The sequence below is a fragment of the Onychomys torridus genome, chromosome 7, assembly GCF_903995425.1.
Source record: "Onychomys torridus chromosome 7, mOncTor1.1, whole genome shotgun sequence".
In the NCBI taxonomy this organism is placed as follows: Eukaryota; Metazoa; Chordata; class Mammalia; order Rodentia; family Cricetidae; genus Onychomys; species Onychomys torridus.
The window spans coordinates 82,541,585-82,567,731 of record NC_050449.1 but is presented as its reverse complement, the minus strand read 5'-3'; the positions used below and the strand labels follow the sequence as shown (position 1 = coordinate 82,567,731).

Genomic DNA, 26,147 nt, shown 5'->3' with positions numbered 1-26,147 from the left:
AATATACACACAGTATAACAAAATTAACTTTAAGTTTGTATCAATAGACTAAAATCTATACCAAGGTAAAACATTTTAAATGAGTTGTTGCTCTTTAGAAGTAAGTTCATTAATTTGCCCTTTCATCCTATCATATCTATATCATATCCCCCTTTTATCTTTAGAAAGAGATTGCATTTATAATCAACCTGTTTTAAATAAAATAGTGGATTTTCTCTGTCCCACACCAGAGGGCTCTTCTGATTTGGGACACAAGAATCTCTTAACCTTTTCTTTTAGCAATATGTCTGGGTTTAGAGAAGGAGTGAGCCAATTCCATCTCCAAAGCCAGCTGGGAATTTGGGTGTAGTTTTCTTACTACTTCCTGCTGGAGGGGGGGCGCTGTATCTTATGGGGACATAAAGAAAATTTTAGGATTATGGAGTAGTCCATGAGGGTAAACCTCTGAGCCAGTTGCCTTGAAACCATTTTGGATGTTGGATCATCTGGGCCATGGTGTCACCGGAGACCTTTCAGGTGGTCTTGGCTAGTCAAACCTGATGTATCTTAATCTGGAATAAATCCATAGCCTCTGGCTTTCTGTGGAAACAAAAGCAGAGACTCTTTTCCAAAGCAACATATCCTTATATCCAAATTTTGAAGTCAAGGTACCTTTAAAATTTACATATTTGTTTAACTCAACAGCTTTTACGATCAAATCTTTTTCTGCAGTTAAAAATCCCAAAGACAAGACAAACCAGATTCTCTGTGTAATATCCATCTTTGTAAGACTGAAACACCACTGTGGCTGCTGGCTCCACCCACCTCAGCTTCCCAACATGGCGGTGGTACAGTTTACTGCCAGCTCTGGGTCTGGAGCCATGTGTACCATCAACTATCAGAAGGAGTTCTATCAAAGCAGTGCATCGCCCAGAAACCTTTTTTTTTTTTTTTTTTTTTTTTTTTTTAACTCGCAAAGGCTAAATCCACCACTCAGCAGAGTAAAGTGCCTCTTGTAGACTCCTCATTCCCGCCACACTGCAGGTCAGACGCACATGTCAGGAACCCGCCATAGTAGCTCAAACCGGCAGGCTGCCCCTAACTTAGAGAGACAACTAGGAAGCTGTGTTTAGCTCCGTTTAGAATCTTTTTTCTCAGGTTTTAGGTGGAAACTCTTGCCAACACGTTGGACGCCATTTGTAGTTAGAGTTTTCCTGCCTGGCCCACAGTCAGGACAAATCTCTCTTACCTGCCAGTCCCACAGTCGCTCAGACCCAACCAAGAAAGCACACAGAGACTTACATTGTTTAGAAACTGTATGGCCGTGGCAGGCTTCTTGTTATCTACTTCTTCTGTCTTAAATTAACCCATTTCTGTTAGTCTATACTTTGCCACATGGCTTGTGGCTTACCAGTGTCTTTACATGTTGCTTTTCATGGCGGCGGCTGGCGGTGTCTCTCCCCAGCCTTCTACATCCCAGAATTCTCTTCTCTCTTGTCCCGCCTATACTTCCTGCCTGGCCACTGGCCAATCAGAACTTTATTGACACAGAGCGGTATCCACAGCACTATTCTCTTTGAATTCACTGAGGAGTTCATTTGTGCCCTTATCTCGTTCAGCATTTCTGTAGTCAGTCATTTGAAATTTACTCATCTAATTTACTCACTGGAGGCCATTAGTATTTTCATGGGCTTGGGTTTTCATGATTCTTACGTTTCTGTATTGAGATGTATGTATCTGGGATTAGATTGTTGCTTGGGTATTTTTTTAAATCACTCATATTCTTTCAGTGGAAATAACTGCAATGCTCACTGTAGGAGGATTAAAATGTTAATCTCTCTCCATTGGACTAAAGGTAAAATTCAGAAGTTAGATCCTCATCCAACAGGTTCAGGGCACCAGGCTCAATCTCTAGTAATACACTAAGATTGAATTACTATTTGAAGAAGAAACCACAGCTGATAGATAGACCCACTATGAAAATACAGCAATAGTCAATTGCAAACAAGTGCCTCTTCAGCTCCAGTACTTGATTTTATTGTCAAGGAACTCATATAACATACTGTATAGGCTAAGATGTAAATTACTAAACTGATATAAAACAATACCCACACTTGTGAGACTGAGGCAAGAAGACCTTTAACTTTAGGTCAGACTGAGTTCATTGGGCTTGAGTTTCATACTTATATATGAAAAACACAAAGAAAAAGAACAGTGTGAGAGACAAAACTGCTCCACCAAATTGGCATTGGGTGTTATATATTAGAGGCATGAAAGAAAAGGAAAGAGAGTTGGGTGGGGGTGCAGTCTGAATATAGTCTCTGTGATTGTCTTGTGGATGATGGTGCCTACCCTCCTCTCTGGTTTGTGGATGCTTATCAATAATCTGAGTGGTTCTTTGTAGGGCCAGCTCATATATGCCAAGCTTGTGTCTATGGCTCCAACCAGATTTCCACCTCATTAGTACTGTGTGGTTGCAATTCAGTATTACCCTTCACCACCCCATCTAGAGGGGTCTGCAGGCATAGTTCATAGTTACATGACACTTCTTCAGGGTTCCTAGAATATGCTCTTCAGAAAGAGTCTTTTGTGTCTAGATTCACTAAGCTACCGATTCAGCTTAATTTTTTAAAATGACTTCCTGTACTGAGAAGAGGGTACATATATTAAAATAGAAAATATGTGAAGCCTTAATGTTAGACAGAGAACTGGTTAAATAAAGTCTGGTTTATGCATACATTAAAATATAATGTAACCTTTAACAATGACAGAGAAGATAGCATGTAATGACATAGAACTACTATATAAAGGGATATAAAATTAATTTAAATTAATAGCTTTGTAGCTATATTTTAAGGGAGATAAAAAGAGGGTATAAGATGAATATCCCATGTTTTATGGTTTAATTTCTTTTATGTAAATTATATTGTGTCATTTAATATAAATGCACATAATTACTCTTTCTCGAAAAAAATTAATAACAAACACGATAATCATACTATATTTTTATTTTTGATAAGTACATGCTGATTTATTTGGAAACTGTAGTAGATCAGACCAAGGAACAGAATCATTTCTTTATTTTAGCCAATCACAACATTCTTGCTTCCCATATTCCTAGTATCTCTTGCATATGATCCATTTGAAGTAAAATGTAATTAAAGGTGAAGGTGATTGGGAGATGCACTGCTGGGTAAGCTTTGGTGGTAGAAATGGCCACATCCTTTAAATTCTTCCCATCTGGAATGTGGTGCTATGCTTTGAGTCCTCGGCATCAATCTGGCAATGAGAAGGCAAAGGCCAGAAAGCACTGTTGCTGATTCCGCAAGCCATGAGTTCCTGAACCACTCACCAAGGCCATGAGCTCCTGAACCACTCACCAAGGCCATGCTCAGACCTTTTATTTGATAAGAAAACAAGCACTTCTCTAGTGATGTGCTGGACAGCATTGGGCCTATTAGCAATGCTATGTTGTACACTTAGTATATATTTGGTTAAGCCCCCCCACTGGAATTTGAATTTAGAAAAAAGTCCTCTACATTGTTTAAGATGAGGGTTTCTGCCCCGGCCAGTGAGGTTTCAATGGGGGTGACCCACCTGTGGGAGCAAATGAAAGAGACAGAGGATGCGAGGGATGACAGCAAGACAAGATTCTGATCAAGCTGCAGATTTTATTTTTCTCTGCAAGGCTTATATGGCATAGGAGGGGAGGGGGCAGGAAGGAGGGAAGGGGAAGAGACATGGAAGGCATGCAAGATGTGGGGGACGTGCAGGTCGTGCAACTGCAAGATGTCAGCTAAGGTCACTGGTCAGGGGCTATTTATTCTGTTGCTAGGCTACCTGACCATGGAATGCTCTTTACATTTGGTTGCCATGGCACCTGACTGTGGAATGTTCTTATCTTTGGGAGCCTCTGGTTAGTAAACAGGTGTTACTGCTCTGGGGAAGGGCAGTGGTCTTATGACTTGTTCCCTGGCCTAGCTAGTACTTTTCATGGTTCATGTTTGGTTCCTGACATCTTGGTCCTTGACAGGTTTCTGTTACTTGTGGCAACTGTGGGCATATTTAACAAATACATTTAAAAGACACCAATCATTTTTTATCTTGGGGAGGCAGTTTAGAGAGACAAAGTTTCTCTGTGTAGTTTTGGTGCCTGTCCTGAATCTCGCTCTGTAGACCAGGCTGGCCTTGAACTCACAGAGATTAGCCTAGCTCTGCCTCCTGAGTGCTGGAATTAAAGGTGTGCACCACCACCATCTGGTGCAATCATCTTATAAAGGAAAGGGTGAACTAGAAAGACTTGAAGCATTCCAGGTAAGAAAGGATAGTCCAGAGGCCGCTGCTGTGGAACCCAGTAAGGAAGAGTGAGACTAAGAACAGACTCATTACAAAGTGAATGAGAGGAAAAGCTTCAGAAGTTCCCTAAAAGGCAGTTGAAAGGGGCAGAGAAAGGATGAGTGAATCCAAGTAACCAGACTTCTAACTGCCCAGCTTCCTAGGCAGTAAGAAGGGTCATCCAAACAGAAAGCCAGGCAGTCCAGGTGAAAAGAGTTTGACAGCCCTACCTACTATCTGAGCAAGCTCATGCCCTCACAAACCACAAATCCACTTGCAAGTTTTGATGAGAAAATAATTCCTCTGGACAAATCACCAATAGTGAAAAATAATTCCACTTGTCACTCTGTACAACTGAGAGTGGGATTGCTGGGTGCCCCCTTGAAAGAGAATCTGTTGTTTAAAACCATGCCACCCTGGAGACCAGAGGCCAGAGAACACCGTAAATCAGAGAGCCTAAATTTAGCCTGCCACAAACTGAAGGTGATAGATAGCCTTGGGATGTAGTTATGAAGAGTGAGGTGCCCTGGTGTTGGCAAGCCAAAAAGTGCAAGCAGTAGGCTGGGTTCAGACGCGACATGCATGGGGAAGGTCATTTCTCTCTTAGTTGTCTGGAACAAATCTCATCAACTGAGATCACCCTGGTTTTTTGTTTGTTTGTTTTTGTTTTTTGTTTTTGGTTTTTGGAGACAGGATTTCTTTGTGTAGCTTTGCACCTTTCCTGGAACTCACTTGGCTGGCCTTGAACTCACAGAGATCCGCCTGGCTCTGCCTCCTGAGTGCTGGGATTATAGACATGCACCACCACTGCCCGGCCACCCTGGAGTTTGACACTCAGTGTCATGGGCAGACACAGCTCTGGAGCCACCTATCTGCCAATTTTGATTATGCATTCTTTTCATCGTTTGATAATCTTTTTCTTTTCCTTTCCCTTTCTCCCTGTGTTTCTCCTGTCTTTCTTATTGCTATACTTGTAGTGATATTTTGAACTTTATTTTTAAAAGCTCTTCTGTTTTTAGTTTTTATTTTTGTTACATTTATCTAAGTTTATTTCTAAAGGTTCTAATTATTGAGAAATATTTTTCATTTTTATTTAAGTTTCCAAAGCTCTTCATTTTTTTTCTGCTTCACTATACCCTTCTCCTTTCTATTGTTTCCTTTCTTTCATTTTACTTTTATACTTCACTATTTTCCCCTTTCCCTGAATCACTATCCTAAGTTATTTTAAATCCATAGCACACTTAACATTAGTTTTGTCATTTTCTGACTCATAGTCATTAGTGATGTATTAGTAGGCTTTAGTCCATTTTAAGTGTGTGGTTTGATATTGTTGTTGTTACAACAATTTCTTTTCTCTACTCTGAGATTGTTAAGTTCCTCATTAAAAAAAGTCCCAAACATTCCCAAATAAAGCCAGAAATTAAAATACAAGATACATGTAAAAACAAGTTAACTTGATTCCTCCAAAATTCATAACTTTTCAACTAATATACTCAAGGATACTGAAATATGTAAAATGTTGGCTGAAGATTTCAAAAGTTCACTTGTATAAATGACCAATGCTTCTGAAGAGGATACAAATAAGCAAACAAATAAAATACAGGATCTAGAGAAGAAGTCAGCTACATAGGAGAAAACCTAAGCAAAATTGATGAGGATCCAACAATATAGATGAGAAACATAAGCAACATAGAAGAAAAACAATCAGGAGAGACTGCAATTTTGTACAGCAGTTAAAAACAATAACTAACAGAAATGGAAAATTCAGCAAATCAAAAGGAAAGCACAATTGAAAGCATCACAAATAGTCTTGGCTAAGCTGAAGAAAGACTATCAAAGATGGAGACAAGGTCAAGGAAATGCTACATTTAAAAACTAACAAAGAAAAAAATGGAAGTGACCAAGCATCCAAGAACTATGGGATATATTTAAGAGATCAAATCTAAGAATCTGTGGGATAGAAGATGGAACTGGGATAAAATCTAGAGGAATGAACATATATTCAATGAAATTATAGCATAATGTTTCTAAATCTAGATAAAGAGGTAGACATCTCAATACAAGAGGCATTTAGAACCCAAATACACATCCAGCTCTGTCACATATCATAAAGATGTCAAAACACAAATCAAAGAGACAGTATCAAAAGTTGTAAAAGGAAAAAAGGGAATCCATTTACAAAGTCAAAACATCACAATAAGAGCACAGCATTTGTAAGCAACACCAAAACCCAAGAAAAGATGGAATGACATATTTTCATCTCTGAAAGTAAATAGCTGACAACTAAAATGACGCTCTCAGCAAATCTCTCTTTTCAAGCTGATGAAAACAAGGATGTTGTAAGCAAGCCCAAACCAAGGAAATTCGTGATCATCAAGCAAGTGTTTAAAGAAGATATTTAAAAGAATACTATAGACAGGGAATAAAGAAGGACCATCTCAATCTGAAGAGCACAGGATGGAATACACTTTTGAGTGAGATAGATGAACAAAGAACAACTAGAAAGAAATCCATTATATTTGACACAAAAAATCATCAACTTTGAATTCTAATAGGAAAGAACAAAAAGAATAAACTGATACAAAGCATATGGAAGAATAACCAATAAAATCACAGGAAATGGTAAGCCTCTCTTATTAGTGAATTTAAATGCAAATGGCCTCAAGTCACCAATAAATTGATGTAGACTAGCTGAATGGATCAAAAAGCATGATCTATAGGCTATAGAGATGGCTCAGCAGTTAAGATTGCAAACTGCTCTTCCAGAGGACCAAAGTTCAGTTCCTAACATCCATGTCATGTGGCTTACAACCACTTGAAACTCTAGTTTCAGGGTATCTGATGCTTTCTTCTGATCTCTGTGGTGTCTGCATTCATGTACACACACACACACACACACACACACACACACACACACACTTTAAAAATAAAATAAAAATTTTAATAAAGCCCAGCATCTATTGTCTCCAATAAACACATCTCATTGGCAAAGACACCCACAGACTGACAAAAGATGGAAGTAAATCTGTAAGTGAGTAGAAGCTGAAAACAGGCCGGCACAGTTATTTTGATATCTGATAAAGTGCACTTTGAGTCAGAATAAGTAAAGAGAGAAAGTCACTGCATAGTAATAAGAGTAACGAGGAGTAATTAGAAACGAGGAGAAACAATTGAAAAAATACATGTACCAAATGTCGGGCCTTCTAGTTTGAAAAGACATATACTATTGGGTATAACATGTCAGATAGGTCTGATGAAAATAGTTGATGATTTAAATACTGTCTCACCTTTAGATAGTTCATACCAACTAAAGCCAACAAAGAAACTTCAGGTTTAAACTGTACCATGGATGATTAGACTTAACAGGTAACGCCAGAATATTTCATGTGGCATATACCAAATGCCATTTTCAACAACCTATAGAACTTTCTTTAAAACTGATCACATTTCAGACTACAAAGAAAGTCTTAAAAAATACAAAAGAATCAAAATAACTTCTTGTGTATATCATCAGATCACATTAGAATAAAACTTGAAATCAATGGTAAGAGAAACTACACAAATATATGGAGCATGAACAATATAAACTATTGAACAGCAGGTGAATTATTAATAAAATCAGGGAGGAAGAATTTAAGTTCCCCCAAACCAATGAATATTAGTTTACCAGTTACTAAAAGTATTAGAGATGCAAGTCAGTTCTAAGTGTAAAGTGTGTGGCTTTGAGTGCTTACATTAAAAATTCAAGGGCTGAATAGGTGCAGGGCTCAGGTGGTACAAGCAAATGTGCTTGCTACATGAACCTAATGACCTGAGTTTGAACATTGGGTCCCATGGAGAAAGACAGTACCGACTCCAGAAAGTTGTCCTTTGACCTCCACACATGTACTGTGTAAACACACACACACACACACACACACACAACCATATGTGCACACATGTGCTTCTAAAATAAGTGAATAAATAAATAATATATATATATATATATATATATATATATATATATATTTAATTCAGAGATACCTCAAACAAATAACCTAATGATGCACCTCAAGGTCTTAGAAGAATAAGACAAACCAAGTCCAATGCAATGGATAGCAAAAATTGATAAATATCAGGGCAGAAATTAATGAAATGGAGACTCAAACAACAATATACAGATTCAATTCAACAAACAGTTGGTTCTTTGAATATATAAACAAATTGATAAACACCTAACCAAACTAGCCAAAAGGAAGGTTGAGAAGACTCAAATTAATAAAGTTAGGGATGAAAAAGAGATGTTACAACACATTCCAATGGAATCCAGATGATCATTAAGCAATTCTTTAGAAATCTATATTCTCCTAAACTAGAAGAATCTAGAATATGTAGATTATAGATGCATATGATCTATCAAAACTAAATGAAAAGAGTCTAAATAATCTAAACATATCCATAACAGGCAGCAGTATTGAAATAGCATAAAAAAGTCTCCCAGCAAAGGAAAATCCAGGACCAGTCAAATTCACTGAAGAATTCTATCAAACCTCTAAATAAGAGCTAATGATAACATTTCTCTAATTGTTCCATGGACTACAAAGAGAAGGGACTCTCCCAAACTCACTATAAAAAAGCATGCATTACACTGGTGCTCAGACTGGATAAAGACATAACAAGAAATGAAAAATTCCCAATGAACATAGATGTAAAATTTTTAGCATAATACTTGGACACACGTTAAGAAGATCATATACCATGAACAAATTGTGTCCATACAGGGATGCAAGGATAGTGAATATATACAAATCAATAAATGTAACACAACACAACAACAGAGTCAAGGACAGAAATCACACAACTATCTCAATAGATGCAGAAAAGGTCTCTGGCAAAGTTCATGATCCCTTTACAATAATAGTCCAGAAGAAACCAAGACCAGGAGACATACTTTGGCATGACAAAGATTAGGCACAAGAAACCTGTAACCAAGATTATACTGGCTAGGAGAAAACAAACAAACAAACAAACAAACAAACAAAAAAACCCAAAAAAACCATTTCTTCTAAAGTCAGGAACAAGACAAGAGTGCCGACTCTTTCCCTTCTTGTTTAATACACTGCTCAAAATCTTAACTAGATGAATAAGAGCAATAAATAAAAAGGATACAAACAGGAAAAGATGACATAAAATTACCTCTGCATGTAGATGACATTATCCTATACTTAAATTATCATGACAATTCCACTAGAAACCCCATAGACTTAACAAACAATTTGAAAAAAATATCAGGATGCAAAAATCAACAAATAAAAATTAGTAGCACATGGAGAAATGGCTCAGTGCTTAAGAGCACTTGCTGTTTTCCCAGAGAACCAGGTTCAACTCCTAGCACCCTCATGGAGGCTCACAGATCTTTGTAACTCCATTCCCAAAATGCCTCCCAAAGGCACTTCATGCACATGGTGCACAGACTTATATTCAGGCAAACATTCACACATACAAACATTACAATCTGAAAAAAGCCCAAGTCAGTAGCTTTTCCAAATACCAATAATTAACTTACTAAGAAAGATGTAAGGAAAATGATACTATTTACAACACCCTAAAAATTATGGCTCATGTGGTAGGACAACTTACTGCCAAGCTCAACAACCTGAGTTCATTCCCCAGAACCCATGGTAGAATAAGAGAACAAATTCTGCTGGTTATCCTCTGATCTCTACACAGGCTCCACAAACATAATACAGAATAAATAAATGTAAAAAATGTTGCATAAGAATTATATCTATAACTAAAACTTTAAGACACTGAAGAAATTGAAGAAAACTAAAGATCTTCCATGCTCATGGGTTGGTAGAATTCATATCATGAAGTGGCTCTGTCACTTAAAGAAATCTATGGATTCATTGCAATCTCCACCAAAACTCCAATGGCACTTTCATAGACCTAGAAAAAGCCATCTGAAAGTTCATGGTGAAGCATCTCAAATAGACAAAGTGTAGAAAGTAGAAAGCATAGTGGTGCAGGCATCACAATGCCTACTCGTTAATTGTACTACAGAGCCAGTCACCAAACCAGACACATACAACAGTGGAATGGAATGAAGGACTGTAAACAAACCCACATGGCCATAGGCACTTAACCTTTGACAAAGGAGTTAAAATTGCACACTGAAAAAATGATGCAGCAAATGGTGCTGGGGAAAGGAATGAGCCACATGGAAAGGAGTGAGAGGAGAGCTAGAGCTTTCATCTGGTTCAAAAGTCAGTTCAAAGCGTCTTCACAAGACCCAGAACTCTAAAAGCACTACTGGGAAAGCAGGTACAACACGTTATCGTCTTTAGGCCTCAAACAGAACACGGGGGAAAACCAAGGACTGACAGACCTAGTGGTCTAGTGTCTTTGGCTAGAGGGGACTGGCAATACAAATTATTAAAGTTTTATGGCTTTTATTGGTAATTAGTTTTAAAACATTGTTATCACTATTGTGATTAATCAAGTGGGTCCAGTACAAAGGGTCCATGGGTAAGGAAGTGGCTGTGTTATTCACTGATGAGCTGATTTGGAGTAGTTTGAGAACCTTTGCTTCATATTGTCACATATGGCATTGGTGGCATAGGATAGACACACACACACACACACACACACACACACACACACACACACACACACACACGAAGAGAGAGAGAGAGAGAGAGAGAGAGAGAGAGAGAGAGAGATGAATCTTCAGCAGATCCCATCTGCAAAAGCAGACAATATGTCTTGTTCACAGCTGAATCTGAGCACACTAAAGAGGGCAAATGAGGTCATATAACCCAGATTCAGTGACTTTTTTTTTTTTTTTGCAAAGAAATCTTTTAAATATCCTGGGATACTATAACAGCTTGTTTTAAAAATGTTAATAGATTATTATTAATAGGTTGAATACTAATAGATGTCACTAACACATAAACAGGCACAGGAATTTACCCTATTTTACACAACGGGAAACTGGGACATGAAGAATAGGTTCAGTGTTTCTTTTACCAGAGATCCCGTGGTTAGTAAAGGGTAGAACTGAGATTCAAATACAGGCAGTTTGTCTCCATGATCTGTGTTTTCATCCAATAGCATGTACTTCTTCATAGTGCAAAACAGAGATGTGAAGGATATATATAACATAAATGCCAAGTTTTCATTGAAACATGGAAAGAAAATACTCATTGAATGTTTTGAAATGACCATATACGTTGACTGTTAAATGGAAATTATGTAAGTCAGACAATTAAAACTACAGCAAAATAACACTAGTTATAAACAGCAAAGATAATGGGTGATAACATGACATCAGAGATAAAAGGGCACAAAAGATCTGGTTCACAGATAATTAAATATGAGAGGACAATTTGTAACTGGAAAACTAGTTTCAAAAAAATGAAAGAAATAGTTTATTTTTCTAAGCAAACACACACTACTTAAAATTGACTCAATGAGAATAAAAAAAAAAAAAAATTCCAGCAACCATCAATGCTTTTCAAAAGATAGTAAAAAGAAAATCTGTCCTTTTAAAATCCATGAAGCATAGATGGTTTTTGAGGGTCATCTAAGAAACTCTCAATGAATGGATAACCATGTTAATGATTCAAATATCTCTGGAATGCCAGGAAAATTATTCTTTTAGGTTAGTATGATCCTGCATTAAAGCTCAATGAGAGATTAACTCTCCTTAATAAACATCAATTTGTTAATAGAAATGGAAAAAAAAAACCACCTTTACATAAATAAACAATTTGAATCAAGCAGTATGCTTGTGGAAAGGAACAGACTTGGTCAAGTAGAGTTTGGATACTATAATACAGCACTCTCAGAGATAGCATGTTAAATCAGGGCACGGAGGAATAGGTTTTTCAGAACTGGTGTTGGGACAATTGGCATTTCCCATCTGTCAGATCCTAGCCTTACCTCTTTGCACAAACGTAACAGCCACAAACCATAAAGGCCTTTAGGAAAGAACCATTGTTGAGACTGTGGGATAAAAAACTCCTTTAGCAAGGTGGGAAATGTAGGAGTGACCATACAAACATTTACAGGGGAAAAAAAATCCAGAAACATCACTGAAGTCATAAAGTATCATGGAGACTGGATGGAAACTTCTGAGTACGGTCCTATGAAACCACCAACTAATAAAAGCACAGTAGGAAATAGTATTCATACATTTGAAAGATCAGTAAAATAGATAGCCCTCTAGTAAGACTAATTTTTAAAATAAGTAGAAGATAGAGTAGTAGAAAATGCCAACAGAGAGCATTAAGAATGCAAACAGTGGGGAAAAAAAGCAAACAGTGTCAGAGACATACATATACATACATACATCACAAGATGTATTTTTAATTTTTTTCCTCCTCCTCCTTTATTTTTATTTTTTGAGAGGGCACAAGGGTTGCAGGGGTGGACCTGGGAGGACTGGTAAATGAGTGTGGTCAGTTTACATTGTGTGAAATTCCCACATAATCACCTAATATTGGGGAAAAAAATAGCAAGGCAACACTTAGAAACGTTGGACATATAAATGAGACAGGTAATTTTCAAGAAATATAGAAATCACTGAAGTTGACTCAAGAAGTAGGACGGTTTGGGGTAGGATAAATAGATGCTATGTGTGTATATATATTTAGAAGAAAATTCAGCTTACCTCTGGAAGCTGACAAGTGGGAGAAAGGTGCTAAAGGGCATGTGAGGAAGAAGACACCCACTTTCCCAATATAGCGCTCTGCTATGAATGATATGCAGTAGCCGTAAAATAATTTAGTTAAAAGACAACAAATACTGTTAGTGATGACTCCATGGGAAGTCATGGGAGTAGGAGGAGGTGGGGTAAAGGATGAAGTTGATGGAATCCAGAATCATGCATGTGGGAACCACCTCAAATAGCCAGATCCTCTCCTCGTCACATTACAGATTGTCTTCCTGAGACCCCTAAGATTTTATCAAATTTATCAAATCTGAGGCAGGCAGAGCCACAGAAAGACCAAAGAAGGTCTTTTCAAATCTCCAGACCCCAAGGTCCGGACTCACCAAGTGCGCAGGCAGCCAGGGGTTCTAAGGCTCCTGCTAAATTGTTGAGTTGAATCTAATTCCTCCCAGAGTTTGGGACAAGGGGGCGGGGCCGCGGCTCCTTTCCCCACAGCGGCAGGTAAGCACCTCCCCACCCTCGCAGCCCCCTCCTTCTAGCTTCCTCTCTCACACCCACCCACATAGCCTTCTCTGTTCGCGGTGGGAGAGCCATTCTCAGGCGCCAGCGGGCAGCAGTGGCTTGTCAGCCAGCAGAGCCAGCAGAAGCCAAGCTGCAGGACTGGGCTGCGCAGGAGCTCTGCAGCCAACAGCTCCAAGCTGGGGGAGCGTTCTCACGTTTCTTTAATACTTCTTTTTCTTATTAAACGCCTCTCTCCTTGGCCGCCACAACTTCGCCGAGCAGAGAGCGATTTGAGAAACTGACACAGAGGTTTCGTTTATGGCCCTTGAAGAAGTTCTGAGTAAGTCTGCATTCAACGGCATCCACGAGGACAGGGCTAGCCTGGCTTCTGGCGGTGCTTCAGACTGGCAGAGCTCTCTGGCAGCTAAGCCGAAGCTGCAGGAGGAGGTGCTATGGAAGTGATGACACTGTCCAAGTCCTGGACCAAGGTAGCATCGCTGGGTAAGCAGGTAAGCATCCCCACTGGTAAGTGTGCCTTAAGGGCTTTCGGCCGCTGGTCACCTAGATGAGACCCGAGGCTCCCCAGAAGTAAGTCCATGTTGTCTAGCCAGGGCAGGAGGCGGGGCTGAAGGAGAGAGCCTCCTTTCATCACAGGAAATTGTGGGAGACTGGAATGGAAGGATTTAATATAAATATATATATTTGCATTAACCTGTGGGGATGAAATGCGTAGGCGCCAGGGATTTTTGTAGGAAATGGTTGCAGATTGGGGCTGACTGTTAGGCGTCTGGGTTTTTACAGGAACTGAAGCCATAGCAAAGTCTTAACGTTTTTGCATAAACCTGTGATGAGTGGGCAATGAGAAGATGTGAAATGTGAAAAAATCTGAAAATGTGCACAAAATCGTAAAGCATATGTGTCTGAGAATTTCTGAGAAAAATGATGGCATGAGCATTTACTGCGCTGACTTCATTTGAACCTCTCCTCCCCCACTTTCGGCCTTCAGGAGGGTGTCCAACGACACTGGTAGCAATGAACGCCCACACACCAGGCGCGGCCGCACCCCAGGCTTCAGCACCTCGGACAGAGCCCCTCCTCCCGCAGGCAGCTTTGAGCCAACAGCTCGGATTGGCTCCTAAACTGCTGCCTCTATCAGCTATGGGCGGCGACTCCCTTGGTTCAGCTAGACAAGGCTCTTGAACCGCAAACACAAATGTGGAGTTCAATTTTTAATGGGCTTCTAACTGCTTCCCATGACTACAGAAGGAAGAGCCTGAGTGCAAAGATACCCCTCCAAGCTTCCGCAAATGCTGCAGCTGAACGAAGTGGCCTCCTTAGTTTTGGAGTGTGTACCCAAACTTTCTCAAGCACTTATCATTTATACTGCTTACCGTGTGCCAACACCCTGTGCCAAATGCTCTACATAGATTGTATAATTTTATGCACCATGATAGCTCTATCTGCATGCTATTTTTATCCCCATTTTTTCACGTGAGAAAAACTGAAGTAAGAGAGACTAAGAAACTTGTCCAAGTTTATACAACCAGGGACTTTACAGCTGACTTAACCTTAAACTCCACCCCAGCCTGCAGAAGTGGGACCATAAGTCTGAGCAGAGTTCCCACTGTGGAACAGCTCTGAGCTTGGAGTTAGAGGGACAGAACCGGATCAAAGTTGTAGCTCTATGCCTTAGGATATACTGCAGGTGTTTGGAGCTGTAGCTTATTAGGTAGAATGTCTGCCCAACACGATCAAAGTCCTGGGTAAGACCCTCACAATCAGTAAAACCAGGCATAATGGTTGCAATCCTGCAATCTAAGTACCCTGGAGGAGAAGGCAGAAGAATCAGAAATTCAAGTTCCTTTACTTGTGAATTTGAGGCCACACTGAGATACATGAGACTCTGTCTCAAAAAGTGTGTGTGTGTGTGTGTGTGTGTGTGTGTGTGTGTGTGTGTGTGTTCCTCAAACTTTAACTGTGGAGTTGGTAGGAAAGAAGAAAGTAGCAGGTAGTTGGAAAAGCTACAAGGCAGTAATGAACTATATACGATTACAGGGCAGGCCTGGGTTTAGAGCAGAGCATGGCTCCATGGAAAAGACGTGAGCCAAGCTTACAACCCCTTAGGAATTTTAAAGCAGAACTTACTACAGGAAATTCACATACTGACTATCATTTGATCCTTACAACACTGTGAAATAGGTAGGGCTTGGGATTATCCTATTCATTTGGCAAAAGAACACTTGTCCCGAATTCCTTAGGTACCTACCTAGCAACAGAGCTGAAATTCTAAACAACTCTCTTGCATCTTTGTTTGGCAATACCTCCTTCTGCAGACTGGCACTTGCTTTGGAGCTTGGAATTTGCCAATTTCAGCACTAAAAGTATTTAGATAGATAATCTTAGCATGTGAGAGAGATGACTTCTAAACTACTTTTGGATCAACTTAATAGATGCATATTAACTATAATCTATTTTTTGTTCCCAAAGAACTTAAAACAATCTTTAAAGATTCATAAGATATGAGGCTTATACTCAATAGTAGTTGAAGAAGTAGAGGAGAAACAAGATGAACTATAGCCAGAAACAATGGATATGAAATACATCTTAGAAAGTCCTAGAAGTCTGTTCTGGGTCAACAAGAACAATATATACCAAAGCCTTTTGGGTAAGGCAAAAATAATTATGAAGATACTCACCAAATATCTACAGAACTTTCTCTTTTGCATAACAACATATTTCAGATCACTGACATATTTGCTTGCATGACAAATGAGGGAAGATAACTGGAAATTTGTTGGACTTGTGACCAAAGAAAGTAGCCAGCAAGGGAATGACATTATGACATTACATCTTTGCCAAAATAATTGCTAATTATATAATTTATGATGTCTCACTTGACCATATGCACCTTCAAGTTAACAACAAGGACAGAAAGCCTCTGCATTTATTGTTTTATCTGATTTTCTGACAGCTTTGAAGAGTCAGCAATAGGACATGAGAGAAAGGGTAAAACTATGGCATGATGGCCTTTTGCTTTTGTATGTAAACCTCTGTCCCTATTTAGTCCAGATAAATTAACAAATGTGTGAATAATTGTAAATGAATAATTATAATACTATAGAGAGGGCCTTCTCATGCTAAACAATAACTAATCCTTGTATTCAAATATAATAATGAATATATCATGCCAGGGGCTGGAGAGATGGCTCAGCTGTTACAAACACTTTTTGTTCTTGCAGAGGACCTGGGTTCTATTCTTAGAACCTACATGTCAGCTCACAGCCATTGTGTGACCTCCTTGGGTACCTGGCAATCACATGATATACAGATACATATTCAAGCAAAACATTCATACTCAGGAAATAAAGTCAACAAATCAAAAACATTTAAAATGTCATGCCAGTCAAGCAGCACATGACTGTGGGTCACATGGGTCTTAGGCCTTTAATTTGTGGCCTTGGTCTGAAAAACCCAGGCCAAACACTTGGTAAGATATGATAACAAATGATTCTAGATTCAAAGAGGAAAAGGCTCAAAGCTTGTCATTTTTGCTTTCTACTTTTAAATCTGGAAGATTGAGCACGATGGCCTCTTGGAGCTTAAAAGGGACATAAGACTTCTAAGCACTTATAGATAACAAAATAACAGAAGAACTTCAGGACAAAGATGGTATACACCCTCACCCTCCACCTGTCATGCTAGTCAAAAAATACATGATTTAACTTTTGGATGTTGGTGGGACCTAGTCTTCAGCATTTATTTTGTAGCCCCAGTGTCTTGGAGTCATGCTAGACAACAACCACAGTCATAATGTTAAATTGGTTAAATCTTAAGGATCATTGAGAGGTGTATGTAGTGGGCATGTCAAGAACATGGGAAGAAAGGCAGCAGGGAGACAATGCTCATATCTCAGTTTACTTTTTTTTCTGAATCACAAGAAAACCATTTTCTTTGGGATTATGTTTTAATTATTTTTCATCTTTAAATTTTTGAAAAAAATATATATTTTAATTTTTGAGACAACTTTCATTGGTCTGGACCTCATCAAGTAGGCTAACCTGGATGTCCAGGGAGCATCAGGGTCTTCCTGTCTCTGTCTCCCAGTGTTGGTTTTCCAAGTGTGCTCTTCCATACCCGGCTTTTTCACAGGAATTCTGGTCTCAAACTCAGGTCCTCATGCTTGCGAGGCAAGTGTTTTACTGACCCAGGCACCAGGTAAGGTTTTAAAAATAAAGTAATGGCATCTAGAGTGGCCAAAGTGATAGGATTTCAAAATTCAGAGGATGTGCCAGCTGTTTCCAGTGAGAAATCTAAGTTTAGAGACCCCCCCAGTAAAGTATCCCATCTTCTCAGTGTTAAGTGTTCATAGCATTTGCTTCATTGGGCACAGTAGAAGACAAATATCAAAAGAAAGAAAACTGGGTATTGGTTGACTCACACATCAAATGTATCACTGGTCAGTTCTGCCTTTCTGAGTTATCTCCAGCTCTGCTCACCCTTAGCTTCTGTATTGGGGTAGCCCTAATTCTCTTCACCTCCGCAAGGCTCTTATGTGGCCTCCTAGCCTCCCAATCCATTCCTACCCTCTCACCAATGATTATGCCATCGTTTCAATTGCAGCTACCCACTATTCGCCATTTCCACATACCAGCATCTACCTTTAGGACAACAGTCTAAAAGGTGTTACCTGGCCTACTAGTTAGCTCACTCTACCAATGCCTATACCTCTTTGTCCCTGACCCTATACCACAAGGTTCTCTAAATTTCTTTGATATGCTACCCTTTTCTTTATAACCACAGGTGTAATACCTTTAATAGTTTGATCTAAGACACTTCTATACCCCCCTTTTAAGGGCTAGCCCAATTGTGTGTTCATTATGAATCTTCTCCTAATCTGTTCCCTTAGTTCCTCATGGTACTCATTTCTCGATGCTGTATGTTTGTCTTCAATTCTGGGACTTACTACACCAAACTACAATTACTTCACATAGATGCCAAGAACATGGACTTTGAGGTGGGACTGCTGGATTTGAATTCTAACTCTACAACCTACTACTTAGATGATTTTAGATAAGTGACTTTCTCTCCCTGATGACCAGTTTAAACTTCAATTTAAGAAACAGGTACTATTACTATCCATCTCATGGTGTTATAAGGACTAAGTGACAATGCATAGAGACACTGTCATTATTCAGCACATTGTTTGGTATATGACAAGCATGCCATAAAAATTCATTATTATTACCTTCCTTCTAGATTGTAAATACTTGCATTCCATTTAAATTCCTTAATATCCATATAAATAACATATATCTCTTTATCTTCATATCTGACTATGTTTGATGAGGAATAAATGAACAAATAAACAAATAGCACTGATACTTTATTCGGGACTTACTTGATTATAAATAGCAGAAATTTTAATTCACATAATCAGAGACAAAAACACACTAGTTAACTGAAAGTCTTCTAGAATGCCTTTTCTTGGACTCCAAAGGCCAAAAATTTCAGAAGAGAGGGGGCAGTTCTCTCTTCAACTTGCTTCTCAGATTATTGGTCGGTTCACATAGTCAGTTGCAGTCATGTGGGAGCTGATTAAGGCTAGACAGATGAAATGGTCTCACCTACATTCAGGAAGTTAGCTGAAGCTCCACCTGACCTTCCTAGTGGGATATCCCAGTATTTATCTCTAAGAAGGTGGTTTCCAAAAGGGAAAACTTAGAGCTTTATCCCTTTCTGTTGAGATAGCCCAGTCTTCCTCATAAAGCAGATGGGTTCCAAATGGGAAAACTTAGATGTTGCAAGCCTGTGAAGGCTTTGCTCAAAAGTGATGGTGTTATTTTTGCCTATTTTATTGGCCAGCTCCTCACACATATACCAGGATAGGAGAATTTTGTAGCCATGGTTTATAGTTTACTGTAAGAATCAATCTAGGCATGGGATGACTGGGTCAGAATGTAGACCAGTTTAGTACAGTGGTACCTATTTACACCTCAACATGTTCCTGATGGTTTCTGACTTCCTGCATCCTTTGGGTTGTTATTCTGTCTAACATTGAGTGGTACTTTGTGCTTTGATTTGATTTTCCTTGAGTGCTAATGAGACTGAGTACCTTTGATGAGCACGTAAAGCTCATGGGTCATTTGTGTATCCTCTTTTGGAGGAAGTGATTTGGAGGAGTTCTTTATATAGTCTGGATATGAGTCATTGTAATTTTACTCAACTTTCCCTCTTGGATCTTGATTGATTTTTCTCTTGATTACAAAGGAAGTAACATTTGAGCTGATGTTTGGAGGATGATGAATAATTAAAGAAGAGCAGGGAGTCCTTATAGTTAGAAACAAGAGCAATGCCCGGAGGGAGAAAAGTGGGCGTATATAAGAAACACTGACATTTTAAGGTAAAATGTGAGAAGAGCTGGCATTGCAGGGAGTAATTCTAGAAAGTGAGTTAGGGTCAGGGGAAGAAAGGCTTCCATGATGAAATGAAAAGAAGTGTTTTCACTGGCTATCCCCTTTTATTTAGTTAATGCTTGGAAGTTCTGCTTTGGAATGCCAGAGCTTGGAGACTAAAAAGTTTATTGAATATTGAACAATTCAAGACTTTAACACAGCCACCATAGGAAGCACACCGTTAAGGAGATCATTATGATGGCAGGAGAGAGAAAAGCCACAGACACACGGAGAAGATGAAGATCGATAGGATGTTAAAAGAGAAAGGGAATGGGGAAGGAGATAGAAATACAGACATGTCGACATGTCAATTGTGCAGTGCCCTCAGGTGACAGCAATTTTTTAGATGCTCTCATAGAAACATATAAGCACAATTGCAGCAGGTTAGACTCAGAGTCTTCAGTATGATGCATCTAAAGTAGTGGGAAATGAGCCGAAGCAGGAAGATACAGACTGGGCTGTTGCTGCTGTTACTTTTAAAGAAAGTACTTCCAGGAGGAGCTGGGATGGATCAATGAAACCTCTTTCTCTTAATGTGGTATGGTGTTGCAGTGATGGTGATGGTGATGGTGATGGTGATGGTGATGGTGATGGTGATGGTGATAGTGATGGTGATGGCCATGGCCATGGCAATGGTGTGTGTGTGTGTGTGTGTGTGTGTGTGTGTGTGTGTGTGTGTGTGTGTGCTCAAGCACTCGTGCATGAGTGTGGAGAGGCCATAGGTCAACCTTGGTTGTTATATTCCTAAGGAGCCATCCACATTTTAATTTTTTGAGGCAAGGTCTCTCACTAGGACCTGAAGTTTAACAATTAGGCTAGGATTTTTGACCACGAAGCCCCCAAGATACTTCTGCTGTTACTTCCTCATTTCTAGGATTACAAATGTGCTTTACCATGCCTGTCTTTTTAAGTGGGTTCTGGGCCTTGAATTCAGATCCTCCTGTTTGTATGGCTACCTAAGCTATCTCTCAGGCCCTGGTTTTCTTTTTTATGCATTAAAATTTTTTAAAGGATGAGCATTTATTTCTCAATTTCAACCAAGAGAGTTTTGCCTTCCAAATCTATAGAAAATAGAAACTGAGAAGCCATTGCTTTGAGTAATACAGTAAGAGAAAGAATGTTGTAGATCAGATGAGGAGGAAATAACAGGCAGCCAGCTCAGTAAGAGCTGGCTACCCAGGGTGTCCATGTGGAGAGGCCATTCTTGCAGACATGAGTCAATGTAATTGGTACCCACAGGCTGGTCAGGGCACCCATGCCAGCCTTCCTATCACTTCCTATTTGTAAAATGCATCTCAAGCACACATTGTGGAAGTTCTGAACCCATAGACTAGACAACTTCCATGAAGAGAACAAGACAGAAAGCCAGAGTGTGACAAATTTTGATGGAGGAAACTTTGGTTTTAAAATTTTGTTTCACAATATGTGAGAACAAAAATTCAACAAGAGGGAAGGGTATAATATGGCATGGTGGGAGCTGCTGTGAATTAGGCAAATGGGAATTCTGACATCTGCTGGCAAAGTGGAGACTAGATTCTGGAAAAGAATGGTTATATTGACTTTATCACATATATTTATTACTGCTTTCTCTTCATACTCATAGTGATACATATTCATTTTAGGAACACAACAAAAAGAAAAAAAAGAGTTCCTCCCTAGGCCTATTACCTAGAATAAGAATCAACATGTTGGTGTATTTTCTACTAGCTTTTCTGATGCACATCAATAACAATGCTTTTAACGATTATTTGTAAAGTGCCCTACTCATTATGTGTGAATCACTGCTAAGTGCTGAGGATCCAACAGTAAAAACGTAAACAGATATGAATGTTTATTTTTTAAAGGAACTTAGATTTCTATATTTGTGTTAACTGAGAAGTCAACACAACCATATCTTGCAATTTAAAAATAGTTAACGTTGTGCTCTGCATTATGCTAATTGCTTTTCACATGCCCAGGTGGTTTTTGTGTGTGTTTGTTTTACACAAATTTTTAGACTTATTCATATTATTTTATGTGTATGACTATTTTGACTTCATGCATATATGTGTACCAGGTGTATGCCTGGTGCCCATGGAGGTCAAAAGGTTTTGGGTCCTCTAAAATTAGAGTTATGGATTAATGTGGGTTCTGGGACTCAAGCCCAGGTCTTCTGCAAGAGTAATACATGCTCTTAAACACTGAACCAACTCTGCAGCCCTTAGCCAGGTGTTTTATATGTACTATCTGAAGAAATCTTTAGAATAACCCTAAGATGTAGGTCACTACTATTTCTACCTCCATTATAGATGAATAGACCCACTCATAGGTACTGGATAACTCAATTCAGGCAACACAGCTTGGGATCAGGCTGGGACATGATTGCATCTGGACTTTGAAATAACCCTGCTGCATAGAATAGCAATAGACTATATAATGCTTTCTCTTCTTCTTTCCTTGCTAGGTCTGATTGCCCCTGTGGCTCAGAGGTCCTAAGTTGTAGCCACCATGATGGATGATGACACTGAGTTGAGGACTGATGGAAACTCCCTCTTAAAGGCTGTATGGTTAGGCAGGCTCCGGCTGACCAGACTCCTCTTGGAAGGGGGAGCTTATATCAATGAGAGCAATGACAAAGGTGAAACAGCTCTCATGGTGGCATGCATCACCAAGCACGTGGACCAGCAAAGCATTAGCAAGTCTAAGATGGTGAAGTATCTGTTGGACAATAGGGCAGACCCCAACATCCAGGATAAGTCTGGCAAGACAGCGCTCATCCACGCTTGCATCAGAAGAGCTGGGGGAGAAGTGGTGTCCTTACTGCTGGAGAATGGAGCAGACCCCAGTCTTGAGGATCGCACTGGGGCCTCAGCCCTGGTTTATGCAATAAATGCGGATGACAAGGATGCACTGAAGCATCTCCTTGATGCCTGCAAAGCAAAAGGTAAGGAAGTGATTATTATAACAACAGACAAATCATCTTCAGGCACAAAAACCACCAAGCAGTATCTCAATGTCCCTCCATCACCCAAAGTGGAAGATAGACAGTCACCACCACTGTGTGCATCTCCTTCTGACATTGAACTGAAGGCTCCTGGTCTGGGTTCTTCACCCAGTGAGAAGGATGATGATTTCTTCATCCTCCAAACGGGACACCAAAATGGCTGTAGTAGTTCTAAGATCTTGAATGAGCCTGGATCACCCACCAGGAAAGTGCCTAGCCTTAAAAGGGCTCGTTTGCCCCAACTGAAGAGGCTCCAGTCTGAACCCTGGGGCTTGATTGCTCCCTCTGTGCTGGCAGCCTCCACACGTCAGGATGAAACTCATGGCACAAGCACAGACAATGAGGTCATCAGGAGCATCAGTGACATGTCCTTCCCTAGAAGGGGTTCCCTCTCCAGAACCAACAGCATTGACAGTAAAGACTCCACTCTTTTCCCCACAGTCCAGGAACAAGTTCTGAAGATTCCAGCTTCAGCACCAGCAACCTGGAAAGCATCTTATGAGAAAGCCCAGGCTCCCCACCCACGCCTGGCCAGGAGAGGAACACTTCCTGTTGACCAAGAGAAGGGTGGGATGTGTCCACCAGGACCATCGTCTCTGAAAGATTCAGCATCTCTCAAGCTGTTGGAAAATGACCTCTATGACTTAGACGTACAGCCCGGGCCTGACCCACCCAACACCATGTCCCTTGAGTCAGGCAAAGGACATTTGGACAGAAAGAAGCTCAACAGCTCCCACTTGTCCCTTTTCCATGGCTCTCGAGAGTGCCTGGACGCTGTACCCAGCACATCTCCCAGCTCAGTGCGCCGCAGGCCCCCTCATCTTCTAGAAAGAAGAGGTTCAGGAACTCTCTTACTAGACCGTATTGCTCACACAAGGCCTGGCTTTCTTCCCCCTTTAAATGTGAATTCAAACCCACCTATCCCAGATATCAGGGCCAGTAGCAAACCACCTTCCCCACTTGCTGGTGGCTTAAAATCTATGATTCCCGTTGCTCCAAATTCACCAAAGAGAGTTGACTTGAGAAGTAAAAAGAAACTCCTTCGAAGGCATTCTATGCAGATTGAACAGATGAAGCAGCTATCTGACTTTGAAGAAATCATGACTTAGAACCCCCTAGAAACAGTTTCCCTACCCCTAAATCTATAAAATAAGGAAGAAACCAAACCTAGAACAACACAGCCACACAGTCCCTCTTCCTTTCCATCATGGTGTGTGGCAACTTCAGAAAGTTTGGTGACAGGTGCCGCTTCACTTCTGAGACAAACCCAAGGGTTCTTTCAGAGTGCCACTTCTGAGATGACCCCTGGGTGCTGCTTTCTGCTGTTGTTACCATTTCACACACCAAAAAGAGCTCAGGACAATTGGGTTGTGGAGATGAAGGTACAGGAAGAAAAAAGTAATTCTCCAAAGGAAACACACCTTTAGGGTTGGAAGATAGCCACACAAATGTAATGGCTGGTATTTTCTGCCAGAAGAGCACAGACCATGAGTTTAAAATATGAGGGTGTATTCTGGACATGTCATTAGTAGTCTATAAAGTGCCTAAAAAGAAAACAAAGCTTTCATGTTTTTCTAGGATGTGGAAAAGCTAAAAAAAAATCCCCTAACTACTGTATCTGAATATCTGAGTTCTACATAGCAAAGGAGAAGCAGAGTGTTCCCTCATGGAAGAGGTTTTTGACATGTGGGTCTCACCTCTTGTTGTGCTTGAGCATTGTTGAAAATGGTAGGGGCCATTCAGATGGCATACTAATGTATTTTGCTCACATACTAATGTGGATTGTATAAATCCCCAAATATCACAACTCTGATGTGTTGCTGGTAATTCATAGATGAGCTTTCCTCCAGAAATGAAACCAGAGACAATACACAGGATCCATGTTTAAACACTATGGAACATCCCCTTTAAAAAAAAAAACATAATTAACTGAGTTGGACTCAAAGGTGATGTAAACTGACCCAACAGACCTTTACAAATGCCTCCTGATTATTTTTAAGACAGTTTGGGGAAATTTATGGAAAGCATAATGATAAATCACCATAGGATATGTACAGATTAAACAGGACAATGGGTGGTTTTCTAGCGGAAGCAGCAGGAACCAGTTCAAAATTTTAAGCCTGAACATTTAATGGGGTGAAAACCATCATTTCCTCTTCAATGATCTGAGTAATTTGAGGGCAATCTGGTTTCTTCTTTACCTGTATTATCTAGGTGATGGAGGATTTATATAAATCACCTCTACAATTCTTCAAGGTATGAGCAAACCCACAAAGGAAGAGATACAGCACATTTGGCATAATGTAGCTACATTGTAAGTGAGGTGATAGAGTCCTGGTTTTTCCCCCTTTTATTTTTCCTCTTTTGTGGGATGAGGTGCATTTGTTCAATGGTTAAGAAATTCAAGTTGTCCCCATGGATGGCATCATGCAGAAGAACAATCAAGGCTCTCTGTCTTGATTTTCATTTTTCAAGTGTTTGACTTTAGGAAAGTATCGATGCTACTTTGAGCCTCTGTTCCATCAGCTGTGCAATGGGAGTCACAGTGTGCATAAAGTTGTGCTAAGGATTAAACCATGCAGCAGATAGAAGCATCAGATTTTGCATGTGATATGGGTACAAATCGTTAGATAAGAGGCAGTTACTCTTATTTATTTCTTGAGATCTTGGAAGTCTCAAAAATATCAGGCACTAAATGATGCCCTATACAAAACAGAGTCAAGCATAACCAAAAGATTTAAGTGTCTCTATGAGATCCTCAGTGATTCTATAAATACCAATCCTTAAAAACTCATTTGTCACATAAACAATTGCCACAAAAGCTCTATATCTTACATCATTTCTATAAGGTCATATGATGGAAATTTATCTATATTTATATTCCAAAACAATTGTTAGTAATACTTATAAACAAAACAAAATGTTTATTTTAAAAAAAAAATGATTCTTTTAAGGCAAGTGCTTACTGGATCTCAGCGCTTTTCACATTTGGGGCTGGTAACTGTTATGGGGGGTATGTTATGGGCATTTTGGAACATGATATGAACAGCAATATCTCTGGCACTACACAGTAGATGACATTCTGACACCCAAATTATGACAACCAGAAAGACTCTAGACATGTCCAGATGTTTCCTGGCAACAACATTGCCCCGGTTGCTTACCAATGCTCTAAAGAAATACTGTATGTGGTAGAAATTTGTCAAAAAGGACAAAGTGAATTGGAGGTGTGGCCTTCAAAATT

General features: G+C 39.7%; 1 protein-coding gene across 1 annotated transcript; it reads left to right on the top strand.

The window, feature by feature from the left end:
- The first annotated feature begins 13,488 nt into the window (after window positions 1–13,488).
- On the top strand, window positions 13,489–24,823 carry Ankrd34c (ankyrin repeat domain 34C). Its single transcript, XM_036193956.1, has 2 exons — window positions 13,489–13,977; window positions 22,364–24,823. Exon 2 carries the CDS (start codon window positions 22,408–22,410, stop codon window positions 24,010–24,012), a length of 1,605 nt encoding a protein of 534 aa, XP_036049849.1. The 5' UTR covers window positions 13,489–13,977; window positions 22,364–22,407; the 3' UTR covers window positions 24,013–24,823.
- Window positions 24,824–26,147: the final 1,324 nt, after the last annotated feature.